This window comes from Neltuma alba, unplaced genomic scaffold (assembly GCF_004799145.2).
Source record: "Neltuma alba isolate B1F8T4 unplaced genomic scaffold, ASM479914v2 tig00007615_pilon, whole genome shotgun sequence".
NCBI classification, from domain to species: domain Eukaryota; kingdom Viridiplantae; phylum Streptophyta; class Magnoliopsida; order Fabales; family Fabaceae; genus Neltuma; species Neltuma alba.
Window position 1 is genome coordinate 131,984 of NW_021634828.1, and position 13,411 is coordinate 145,394.

The following is a 13,411-nucleotide window of genomic DNA, read 5'->3' on the forward strand; positions in this document are numbered from 1 at the left end:
TCCTCGTTTACAAAGCAAGGCTGGGACATCATTCACAAAACATTCAATGAAAAGACAGGGAGAGGATATGAGAAAAGACAACTGAAAAATAGGTTGGATAACTTAAGAAAAGAGTGGAAGGCATTTGAGCAGCTAATTGGTAAGGAGACCGGTATAGGGTGGGACCCTGAAAGGAACACAGTGGTGGCATCTGATGAGTGGTGGGAGAGAAAGAAGCGGGTATGAACTAGCTTCTGTTAATTTTTAAGCAGTTAATGACTTTTGAAAATAATTTAACTTTTGTTTACTTTTGGCTTTGCAGGAAAATCCAGCATACGAAAAGTTTAGGCAGCATGGGTTAAAGTTCCGGACTGAATTGGAAACTATATTCAAGGGCACTATGGCATCAGGACAGGATATGTGGTCACCTTCTTCGACCCAGCCTGAGCCACAGAGGGCTGATCAGCCAAATGATTACCGACCCACAATGGATTGGGAAGAAGGTTCAGGGGATAGTGAAGACGGGCTGATAGGTGTTGACACTGGACGCCGTGCAGGAGTTTCGGATGATTTGGACGGTATAAATTTAACTGCAAACACATCAAACACTGCACCCAATATACCTAGTGGTTCAGGGAGCCAAGGAAAGAGGAAGAGAGGTGGAGGGTTGGATAAATACAAGAAGCAAAAAATGCCAGCGACAAAAAGAATAGCAGATGCAGTAAGCTCGATTGAGAAGGCTTCCATTAGTACAGCAGCGGCAATAAACAAAATCTCCAATAGTGATAACACTACTGAGCTGACTGCTGATTTGTTGAGTATGGAGGAAATTGTCAATGACACTCATCTTTGTGTCATGTGTTGTAATCTGCTGGCAAACAAGACTTTCAGGGACATATATGCTGGTCTGAGAGAAAATCGGAAGGTATTAGTGGCTTGGTTGAAGCACAATGCTGAAAATCCACCGCCGTATGCTGCACCTAAGAATCCTTGAGTTGTGCCAGGGGACTTGTTATGACTTCTGTTTTTCTACCTTAATGTTGTATTATGTATTATGTGTTATGACGATGTATTTAATGACTAGGTTTAATGTTATGTGTTTCGTGACTATGTTTAATGACTAAGTTTAATATTGTATGTTTCATGACTATGTTTAATTATTATGTTAAAGTTTAATGATAATTTGTGTATTATCTTTTCTTTTCTTTTCTTTTTTGTGAAAATTTTTACTTACCTTTAGTATTTATCTATTCACAGGTAACACACATTTATTATGTCTGATTCAACGGAGGGTTGGGGCGAGGGTTGGGAGGATGATTGGGGAGATGAATTGTCTCAATTAGTTCCCGCTTTACATGAACAGACAACACAATTATCAGAGCTAAGTGTGTTAATGGGTCAGTATGTGACACCTTTTCTGTGCAAACAGCCATGTAGAACTAGTGAACAGACTGGTTATTTGTGGGTTCAAGAACTTTTAGACGGGCATGAAGGACGGTCTAAGGATATGTTTCGAATGGACATAGAGACATTTCATCAGTTATGTTCTAAATTGGTTGAACATGGGTTACAAAATACTAAGTACATAGGTGTCCATGAATCTGTTGCCATGTTCTTGAATACAATTGCGCATGGTCAGTGTAATAGGATGATTCAGGAAAGGTTTCAGCGTTCAGGAGAAACTGTCAGTCGGCATTTTCATAGAGTGTTGGCTGCTTGCCTCAATTTATCTCGAGAAAATATCAGGCCAACTGATCCTACATTTTCCTATTGTCACCCAAAAATAGCAAATGATCCACGATACTTTCCATTTTTTAGGGATGCAATCGGAGCAATTGATGGTACCCACATACATTGTACGGTTAGTCAAGCTAGGCAAGACAAATATATCAATAGGAAGGGATTTCCTAGTCAAAATGTCATGGCCGTATGTGATTGGAATATGTGCTTCACATTCGTGTTGGCGGGCTGGGAAGGTAGTGCACATGATGCTCGTGTCTTTCATTCTGCTATCTCAACTCCATCCATGAATTTCCCTCATCCACCTGAAGGTATATTTCTTTAATTTCCAAATTAATTATTTTTAAATTCAGCTTCACTTGTATTATTTTCACCTTAACATACTTGAGTCATGATTTTTTAGGAAAATATTATTTGGTTGATGCTGGTTATCCATCACAAATGGGATACCTTGGCCCGTACAGACGTGAACGCTATCATCTCCCAGACTTTAATCGTCACCCAGGATTTACAAATCAGAATGAGGCCTTCAATTATTATCATTCAAGTTTGAGATCCGCTATTGAAAGAACTTTTGGGGTGTGGAAGAAAAGGTTTGTAATCTTAAAAAATATGCCCAGATTCAAGTTTCAAACACAGGTCTGCATAGTTTGTGCAACAATGGCTGTCCATAATTTTATCAGGCAAAATTCTCCAACTGATGATCACTTTGTAGAAGCTGAACATGGAAGTGTAATAGATGAAGACAATAATCATGCAGCTGGTGAGGCATCCTCGTCAAGTTTAACATCTGCCGCACAAATGAATCGTGTTCGTGACTCAATTAGGGACCAAATTGTGCAAAGCTTACTATCTAATTAGTTATGTGATTTCATTTACTTTAATTAGAGACCAAATGAATTTTAATTTATATTCATGTTTGTCCATTATGTATACTTCATTAATTATCTATGATGTGTTTTTAATTTTTTTCTCCGTAATAAATATTTTTATTTCATAATTTCACAAATAAACTATTTATGTTTTATCATAATAATTTTATACTTTTTTTAAAACTATTATCAAATTAAAAACATAAAATTTTAAAAACTACTATTCAATAAAATCCATACCCTTTTTAGTCATTTTACACCTAAACTAACTTTTTCATTCATCATCCAAACAACTTTCAGCTTTTTCAACTGACTTTTCAAAAGCACCTATCCAAACATACTCTAACTGACTTTTACTCTAACTTCAGTTACAAAAGTCAGTTGAGCTAGAAGTCAGTTTTGCCCAACGCCAATCCAAACATACCCTTAGACGGTGGCTTCTTTTTGGGGTCTTGATAGTAACATCTTGTTGTTCAGGGGTTATTGTTAAGACATACTATGATCATTTGGAAAGTGCGCATTGTTGTTCAGGGCACATTGTTATGACGCCTAGACTTTTAAGTTGCATTTTTTTTATAAGATTAAACTCACTCTTCAGCTTCCATACTTTTAACGAGTTTTTATTTTGATTTCTATATTTTTGACGAGTTTTGGTTTTGATTTCTACAAAAAATTACATTAATCATCAATTCACATTAGCCTACTTTATAGCGTTAACGCCACATTTCAGCGAAGTGAACACTGTCAGCCATAGATTTAGGTCCTTATAAAATTTCAAAGAACCAATGTTTTTTTTTTTTACCCCAAAATAGAGACTAAAAGCAATTACAGGAACCAACGTTCTTAACACGTATATTTTGTATTTGGTTGGCTGCTTGTGACATCTAATACATGTTGGTCTCAATTGGATATAATGGATGAACGAAAATGTTGATAAACAAATTACAAAATTTGCAAAACAATTAATAATAAATTATTTTATGATTTTAATCAAAATCAAAATAATTTTATTATTCATAATATAAAACATCTTAACATCCATAACTTACTATGAAATTTTCAAATTATTTTTTTATAAAAAATTCAAATTAATTGACAGTAATTTAATTTTGAAGTTTGAAATCCAGGCTTTTTTTTTTTATTAATTTCACTGCTTCTAACGTTAAAATTATAGAAAAGATAAAATTTCGTCTATCTTTTAGGAAAATTTTGTATATAAAATTTAGAAAAAATTCATCTTTTAGTCTATCAAATTTCACTTACTACTTATGGTCCTAACTATAAAATCTCATTTATAGACTACAAACAGGGTCTTATAATTAGAATCGGAAGTAGTATAATTAACATAGTATTGAAGGTAGTATAATTAATATAGTCTCTCAACTATGACTCATTGCAACTTATTCCCTAAATTTTTATCTCGCCCATAACACAATGCCTAATCTTTTACATTTAATAACTTAATTTTACTTCTTAGCATATATAACTTATTTTGAGTCATCAAATTATAACTATCCTACATGGCAAAAAATTACCTAACACTACTAAAATGCACACATTCTTTCTAAATTTCTCTCATGTTTTTCTCACAGCTCATTTTTTCAAGAGAAACTTCGAGAGAAAACAAAAATTAATATAGAAAATCCAATTAAAATTCCCAGAGAAGTTCTCTTGATATTTTTCTCAACAAAAAGTTCTAAGAAAAAAACTTTGTTTTTTATTTTGTTGTGGTTATGGCTATGACTACTTAATCAATACTATTCCTTTTGAAAATCAAACAAAACATTGTGGCTCCGGCTTGAGGGGATTGTTATTTCCGTTGCAATGCTCCCAAGAACATCGCTTCACTAGACGTCCCGTTGACATGATACCAAGAATATCTCTCCCCCCAACCTTCTGCAACTACCATTCGAATGCATCTAACTAACTAACAATCACTTTCAGAATATGAACACGTGTCCACTTTAGCTATTTCTTGGTCTTGCTAGCTAGTTATTGGAGGAACATTGCCTCGGAATAATCACATATTGTTCAATCTCAGACAACAATTTGGTGATCTGCTCAATCTACTTTCTACGACAATCATGGGGTCTCACGTCAGATCAGGAAAGCTTGTTTTTGATTCTTTTCGAAGCTGCTCTTCGAGGTTCATGCCCAACGCCCAAATTTTGATAACCAACAAAAGGATTTCCCAGTTTGAACAGTTACTGGTTCCTGCATGGAATAGAGCCAAGTTTCATATTAGGACTCCATCTTATCACTCTCTCGTATCGCAGAAAGCCAACAAGAACTTATTGTCTAATCCATTTCTCAATGAGGCTAGGAGATTTTACTATGTGGATCAGTACAATAATGTGCAGCAGCAACATCGTAGGCCACGAGGCCTTATTAGACGGTGGTTTCTTGTTGGTGTCTTGATGATAGTAACATGTTGTTCAGGGTTTATTCTAAAGATATACTATGATCACTTGGAGATTGTTCCCTATCATAAAAGGACTCGTTTAATTCTTTTCTCCGAGTCAACGTTGAAGAAGATTAGAGAGCAGTATGTGAAGAAAAAGAAAGAGCGTTTTGAAGAGAGAATATTGCCCCAGACACAAGCTGAAAGCATACGGGTAAGAAGGATAGCTCAGGACATAATTGATGCATACGAGGATGAGATTAACTGACAAGGGTCACAATTTAGTGCGACGTCACATTTGGATGGATTGAAGAAGTGGGAGGTGTAGTAGTGAGTGGTCATGGAAATTCTGCCTTTACTGCTATAGCAAGTGGTGGGAAGGTTGTGGTGTTTGATTGGATGTTTGAGCATGCCACAAGTGATGCAGAGATGGCATTCCTCATTGGAAGGGAGGTATGGATGTGTGTGTCTATATACATACATACATATATATATATGTGCATATTGTATGCTTGGCTCCTTACATATTCCCTCTCGTACTAAAAGTAGGAGCTAGTTAAGCGATTTGCTCTAATCCTAAATTTAAGACTTGAATTGGATCAGCTTTTTCTTCTAAATTCATCATTTTTTTTGGGTAAAATAGCATCCAACGTCGTGATCATTTTTTATGATGCATTTAGCACTCTTATCTTATCTTTTTGGTAAATCTGGCACCGTAATCTTTTTGATGTAACTAAAAAGTATAATAACATTAGAGTAAGGTCAAGGAGTTGGATACATTATAAAATAGATCATGCACCTGCAAAATAAGATTAGGGTGTTAAATGCTGGAAAATAAGATTAGAATGCTGGAAGCACTTTTACTCCCTTTTTTATCTCTCAACTACTCTTAGTGATATTAATTGCACATATTAATATTACATCGAATACATGTTATGGTCTTTTAGAATGGGCATATTGCGGCTCGACATACTGCTGAAAACTTGACAAGAGCTTATGGGTTCAAGATTCTAGAGTACATACTCAATCCAATTGGCTTGTCAGATGCATTCAAGGATGATTTTGCTAAACGTACCATCACCATGCGTATCTTTTGGATATAAGCTACACACACACACACACTCTTAATTACTAATTAATTGTCAACATCACTTATTAATTGGCTCTGTATGTGACTCTATTAAGCTCCTTGTTTATATATTGGTAGGTTTTATGTGTGCTGAAATAAAATTCTGATTCTGAGTAAGAATATGATATATATATATATATATATATATATATATAGCCCAATTAATTTCATCACAACATTGCAGGCAACAATTAGAAGCAGATTACATCGGGATGCGATTAAGTGCTTTAGCTGGATATGACCCCACGGAGGCCCCGAAATTGTTGGAGAAGACGGACAAGTCGTGGGACGACAACAATATTTCCCACCCACCTCCAAAACTAAGGGCAGAATATCTGTCATATCCTAAGATCATGAACGAACCTCTTTCTATATACTTACGAGGATGTCAAAGTAGAAGTTGAGGTTTATTACAAACTTGTTTGCTTAACTCATTTGGTTGGGAGGCTTTTACTGGAAGGCATGGCTACAATTTAAATTTTTAATTATCATGTCAAAAAAGTATCCTTATTAGTATTTGCTTCAAATTTCATCATGTTCTCAGCCTTGTTTATACAAATGAAATATTCAAAACAATGATGATTATATGATGATTTTGACATAATGTTTTCTTAAGAAAATAAAATAAAAAGGCTAAATTATATGAACACCCTCTAACCGGATCATTGTACTTTCATCTCTTACTGGTTTCTTGTGATTGCATAAGCACTCTTATAAACATCACTTCAGAATATAGAATTAATATATGAGGTTTTTTCTTAAACCCCCTTATAAATAATATGATAATATCAGATTCAGAAAAACTATCCAAAATAAAAATCCTCAATCAAAGTAAGCATCACAATTATAACGACAATTGCAGACCAATCAGCCTGATTGAAACCAAATGGACTTTTACATTTTAATGCCAATGTTCATGGCACAAATTCCAATAACAATTCTTCCTACTTCAAATAAAGAGCTAATTGTGTCACAAAATATTCTCTCTTCAAATTTGCAAACAGCATATAAACAGCGTCCATTAGAATCTCAATAGCTACAGAATGCTGGCTGATCTGTTTAATATATGCAGAACACACAACTACCAGTCAAAATTAAATTAGATTCCAAAATGCTTATAAAGCTAAATCAGAAAGAATCAGCAATACTTATCCATGGAGTATGGGAAGAATCAGCACACAACTTTCCAAAATTAATTTGGATTCAAAATTTAGAAATTGGAAGTATAGAACAAGATCGGAAAGAATCAACAATAAGAGTAGCTGCCAATTAATTCGTTCAGGAGGACAAAAGTTTAATCCTTTGTGCCCATGTCCAGCAATGATCAACTGTCCAGATTAACAAGAATTGTAGGCATCTATGTTCCTGTATGCCCATCTCCAGAAAAAGTTATTCTCTTAGTTAACCTTCCCTTCCCTGTGTATATCATCAGAGACGTGTGAGCATGTTGCTTCTGAGAAAATTCAAAAGGAAAACTGAAGGACAAAACCAAAAGGATATCAGAATACTCCCTTTCCTTCACCATTGTAGACGTGGGTTTCCAAACGGAAAACTCTTTACCGGAAAGTATAAGGCATGGGTGAGCAACGTATGAAATCCAAAGCATTTTCTTGAGAAGACGATAAAAAGTGAGGTTGTGGAGGCAACGGACGACGGACCAGCCGAAGGGAAGAATGGAGCAGAGGAAGAGACTATCTCAGAAGAACATGTCGTTTGAAAATTTGAATTTTGAATTTGAATTGGTGTGAAGCGATTAGGAGGACAAAAATTTGAATTTGTCAGATAAAGTGGAGGTGATCCTGGTCTTCTTCATTCTGCTTTTCACTCCTGCTGTTTTGGGTTACTCTCCCTGCTTCTTTCTCAGCCATTTTTTAATCTTTCCTGAAATTAGAAAAGATGCTATTAGAAAGAATGGAGAGTTTTTTCCTAATTGGGATAGAGGTAGGGGTCGGGGAAGGGAAGGGAAAAGCTGAAGAGATAAAGAGGGGCATGTGGTATATTTAATTTAAAAGAGATCAGAAGAGTAACACTCAACATCTTCATCGCTGAGCATTTCTTTGTCTCTTCCATTTTAGCATTCTCCTCCATCGCATTGAACCCTAGGCGTGAGACATCTTAGAGATATCATCAAACGCCTAACTGCCTAACTCATCTACCCCCGAATTCCGAGTTCTCCTCACCTTCGCCGTCGTGGTCCTCAGTCTATAAGTCGTGCAGCTCGGCCATTCCCTCAGTTCGTGGTGCTCGACTGCTCGTCGCCGTCTCCACTGTGTGTAGCTCGGCTGCGTTTCAGTTCATGGTTGGTCCATATGGCTTCTTTCATTCTGGATTTTCGGTAGGCTCCCCCCCCCCAAAAAAAAAAAAGCCGGTGGATATATATACATATATATTTCTCCTTATATTGTGCTAGTTTAATTCAGTAATGTATGTGTTGTAGCTTTATGTCGGTCATTTGCTCCTACCAAGTCGATGTAGCTCTTCTTGGGGCAGAACAGATGTGAAAAAGAGAGAGAGAGCGTTTTAGTAGAACTTGTTAGGTTTTGATGAACTAACATGCTATGTTGCATGTTTCTGAATTACTGCATCATATTTTTTACTAGATGAAGGAATTCTTATTTTTAATGCCCCAATTTGCTATTCTTTTGGTGGTAACACAAGTATTGGAGTTGGTTTTATATCCATTTTGATATCCTGTTAAATCCGCCTGTCCTAAACAGTACACCATTTTGAGATTTTAAAGCCAAAATATATCGTGGAACCTCTAACAGAACCTATTTATGTATATGCAAGGATGGATATTTACAAGTGAGCATTTAGCACCAATTAATAATCTTTGATGATTCATTTATTTTTTTTAAAAAAAATTCCCATTCACACCATAACTGATAAATACTAACCACAAAACTTTCCTGGTTCTTTCTAATCTTCAGAACTTGGAGAGTTGTCTTTTTTGTTCTTCCCCCTCTCCAGAACTTGGGGGGTTGTCTTTTTTGTTCTTTCCCCTTATTTCTCGCAAGAAACCTCTTTGGACCATTTCTGCAATTTGTCTCAAATTTCTTATGTTCTCTTGTAGATACACGGTGGAAATCAGTTTAAATCTATTTTCCTCTTCAGGTACATGCTTGCAAAAGGTCTTGGCATTGTTTTATCTATTTGCCTATTGGAAGCTTGTTTAAATATTCATTTCTTTGTATATTGATCTGTAGACTTTTAAACTGTACTTATTTCCAAACAGCTACAGTGCTCTGTATTAATGTAGAAAAGTTCAAAATACAAATGCGAAGATAGAGATATCTGAGAGCACACTTCGTCAGTTTGGGTGTGGAAGTGGGATTTTCCCCTTATACATGCATTTATGTTCCTGTACTACTTTCAGCTTTGGGATGTGCTATGGCCCCTAGAAGGGAAACGGCAGAGGTTATTCTTCCTATTGGGATTGGGACTAATTCTGGAGCTGGACGTTGAGGGTATTAGAACACTCTTACCTGATTGGTATGATCAATCTTCTCTCATTTGTGATTGACATCTTGAAATTTGATTTATAAAGTTTTCCCTATGTATGATGTGGTTGGGATCCGGTTCATCATTTTGTAGGTAGAAAATTAAACATATGTCAAGGGCTCAGGTAAAGCCTCTACTATATCTGTAGAATGTATTTGTCTTGACTTCAGTATGTAAAATCATCTATTTTCTTCTTCAGAGAAAATCTATTGCTAGTGCTCTTGGCATGTCATGTCAAATATCTATAACAAGTTTGACAGTGTTGTGGAGATTCCATCCTTTTTTCATGTATGTTTCAAAATTTTCCTAGGGGAAACTGAATCTTTATTTCTGTAGGGGATGAATTAAAATTACCTTCAATTTATATTTCCTTTCTCAGTAATATCATACAGAGTCAACTTGTAATCCTTTGTTTTGCTGAGCCTTATATAAGTCATGGCAGATTCTTTGATCATCTTGATATTAATCACTTAGACTTACGTCCTCACTACTAAGAGTTGTCTTTACTTTATTCAAGTATTGAAGTCCCTAGGGACTAGTACGGGATTATATTTTGTACCAAAATTATCTTAATGCTCTAAATTGGAAAAAAATGAAATAACAAGCATAGTTTAAGAGTAATAGTTTTAACATAATAAATGAGAACAACTATTAAGAGGACTTCGCTGATGGTGAGATCTCTTAACATGTTGTTTGACGACTTCCCTGATCCCTTTTTCCTACCTGAGACGCCTATTCTTCCTTTTTCCTTAAGCACAATATCCTCTTCATGAAAATGATGCATATCAGGTTTCATTTCTTACGTCAAGAAACACATATTGTTCAATCTCAGATAAGAATTTGGTGATCTGCTCAATTTACATTCTACGATCATGGGGTCGCACGGAAAAAGATCAGGGAAACTCGTCTTCGATTCATTTCGAAGTTGCTCTTGGAGGATTATGCCCAAAACTGAAATTCTACTATCCAATAGAAGATTTTCCCAGTTTGAACACTTGATGGTTCCTGCATGGAATAGAGCTAAACTTCATATTGGGATTTCATCACACTCTCCTATATCACAAAGACTACGCTTACAGGGTAGGGTCAACAGGAACTTGGGTAATCCATTTCTCAATGAGGCGAGGAGATTTTACTCTGTGAATCAGTATGATAATGTGAAGCAACGGCGTAAGTCACGAGGTCTTAGATGGTGGTTTCGTTTCAGTGTGTTGACAGTAACATGCTGTTCATGTGTTATTGTCAAGACATTCTATGATCATTTGCACGTTGTTCCCTATTACAACAGAACACGTTTAATTCTCTTCTCCGAGTCTGCGTTGAGGAGGCTCACAGAGATGCAGTTCATGGAAAAGAAAAAGTCTTTTGAAGGGAAAATATTACCTGATACTCATCTTGAAACCATACGGGTAAGAAGGATAGCCCGGGACATAATTGGGGCATGCGAAGAAGAGATTCAACGACAGGGGTCACAACTTAGTACTACGTCACATTTGGATGGATTGGACTGGGAGGTGCTAGTGGTGACTGGTTATGGACATTCCTTTGCTACGGTGTGTGGGAAGATTGTGTTGTTTGATTGGATGCTTGAACATGTCACAAGTGATGCAGAGATAGCATTCCTCATCGGACGTGAGGTAGGTGTGTGTGTGTGCATGTGTGCTCGGAATATAATTTGTTGGCTTCTTGATTATATGATTACAAACGAGATCTTATATTCAGAACTAAAGATAAAATTTCGATATTGTGTTTGCTATTTGTGACTTTGAACTCTAACATATGTTCTGCTCTTTTAGATTGGGCATATTGTGGCTCAACATTATGCTGAAAACTTGACAATATCTTATTGCATCAAGATTCTAAAGGCCATACTCAATCCAATTGGCTTATGGCATGCAGTCAGGAATAAATATGGCCCTCCTGTCATTCATATCTTATTGGCGTAAGCTATATTCACTCTCAACTACTAATTAACGTTCAACACCTTTTATGTCTTTATTAAAACTGCATGCTTGTTTACTCCTGGGTTTGATTTGCTGAGATAAAATTCTCATTCTAGGAACGTAACATGGCCATTTTGTGATGCAGTGCAATATAATTGTACCATTTCACCCTTTCACAACTTGCAGGCAAGAATTTGAAGCAGATTACATCGGGATACGTTTAAGTGCTTCAGCTGGATACGATCCCAGGGAGGCTCCAAAATTCTTGGAGAAGATAGACCAGTTTTGGGTTGCCAACATAGACAAGTTTTGGGTTGCCAACATTGTGTCCCCAACTCCAGAAAGGAGGGCAGAATATCTATCATCTCGTAAGAACATGTGGCAACCTCTTTCTATATACTTACGAGGATGTTTAAAGCAGGACAAATGAGGTTTACCTCCTTGGTTGGTTAGGGGGAGGGTTTGGAAAGAAGGGCTTTGGAGGGGATGACTGCAATTTAAATCATTTTAATTCTGTGATCAGAATAACTTTATTATTTGCTTGAAATTTCGTCATGCTCAATCTTGTTACTACTAATGTTGGAAACAATTACGATGATGTGATGAAGAATTGTAACATCAACTGCTTTTAAAGTAAAAATATTTCATGTTTATGAACAAGAAAAAAGATAAGATTACCCTTATATGCTAGAAAAGAAAAATTCATACAAGAAATGGTGAATTCTGACCCCTTTTTTCCTAAATAAAAAGGGAGAAAAATGAAATGGGAAGTCTGACCATTTTTTAGGATGATCGGTTGGTTTGAAGGCTCAAAAAACCATAAAAAAATTTTAGATTCTGCTAAAACATATTGTTGGACTTGTGTGGTCATAAAACTCAGCAGTTGAGCAATCAGTACCAATTAATGTCTGAAAGAAATGTGACTTCAATTTTATTACATGTCATTTTCTCAGACATTTACGGTCTTCAAGAAGTTTAGAAAAAACATTATGCATGTATTTGATTTTTATTATTTAGTGAATATGGATACACACAGGGAGGATTGGCCGCCATAAATGCTTCTATGGTGCCATTACGTGTTATACTAAAGATTAACAATGATATTTTGGAGAAGACAACAACTAATTATTATAAATAATTAACTCAATTAATTTTTTTAATATACTTTAATTAGTCAATTAGCTCTTATACTAATAATTGAAGACAGTATTTAATTGGAAAATTTTTTTTTAAGTTTTAAAATTTTTATACTCAACCAAAACTCATTCCTTAACTATAGTCAATATAACTTAATTTTTAAATCACTTTCTTAGTCTATGATTTATTCTTTTTCGTACTAGGCAATTTTATTCTTATTCTTTATAATTCATTACGAGTCGTCATTGAGTCATCCTACATGATAAAAAAATGAACATTAAAAATTCCAGTTCAACATGAAGTGTTGCCTTAGGGATCAGAATGTCTTTTCATTAAACAAAGCTAGTCACCGTAATTAGAATCAAAAGTAGTTAATTGCTTACTTTTCACTTGTGAATAAATTTTAAGGTAATTAAATCATATTCTTAAAACTTGACCATAATTCTCTTAATGTTATGAATATAATAATATTTTTGTGGATGTCCATATATCTCCCATTATCTTCTATATTTTTATAATTTCTAATATCTCTCATTATCTCTGTATCTGACAATTATTTACTATTATTATGTAATCTGTAGATTCTATCAAAGGTATAAAGCCGTGCCTATAAATAGAAGCCATGTATAATGTATTTAGAACTCTTAAATAGAATGAGAAATACTTTCTCTTGTTGATCCTCTCTTCCTCTATATGACTCTTTTCTATT

The 13,411-nt window shown here is 35.3% G+C and overlaps 2 protein-coding genes across 4 annotated transcripts; both read left to right on the forward strand.

Moving 5' to 3' along the window:
- Positions 1 to 379: 379 nt before the first annotated feature.
- Positions 380 to 973, forward strand: LOC114752961 (uncharacterized). Its single transcript, XM_028941635.1, has one exon. It carries the CDS (start codon positions 380 to 382, stop codon positions 971 to 973), a length of 594 nt encoding a protein of 197 aa, XP_028797468.1.
- A 6,168-nt stretch (positions 974 to 7,141) lies between these two features.
- On the forward strand, positions 7,142 to 12,213 carry LOC114752956 (metalloendopeptidase OMA1, mitochondrial-like). Of its 3 annotated transcripts, none has more exons than XM_028941630.1 (6): positions 7,142 to 8,420; positions 9,195 to 9,235; positions 9,357 to 9,613; positions 10,455 to 11,259; positions 11,419 to 11,564; positions 11,752 to 12,213. In XM_028941630.1, the coding sequence occupies exons 4-6, from the start codon at positions 10,495 to 10,497 to the stop codon at positions 11,993 to 11,995; spliced, it is 1,155 nt and encodes a 384-aa protein (XP_028797463.1). In that variant the 5' UTR covers positions 7,142 to 8,420; positions 9,195 to 9,235; positions 9,357 to 9,613; positions 10,455 to 10,494; the 3' UTR covers positions 11,996 to 12,213. The 3 variants fall into 3 exon arrangements, with proteins under 3 accessions (XP_028797463.1, XP_028797462.1, XP_028797464.1); XM_028941629.1 differs by having other exon boundaries at positions 9,498 to 9,613; XM_028941631.1 differs by having other exon boundaries at positions 8,402 to 8,456.
- The last annotated feature ends 1,198 nt before the right edge of the window (positions 12,214 to 13,411 follow it).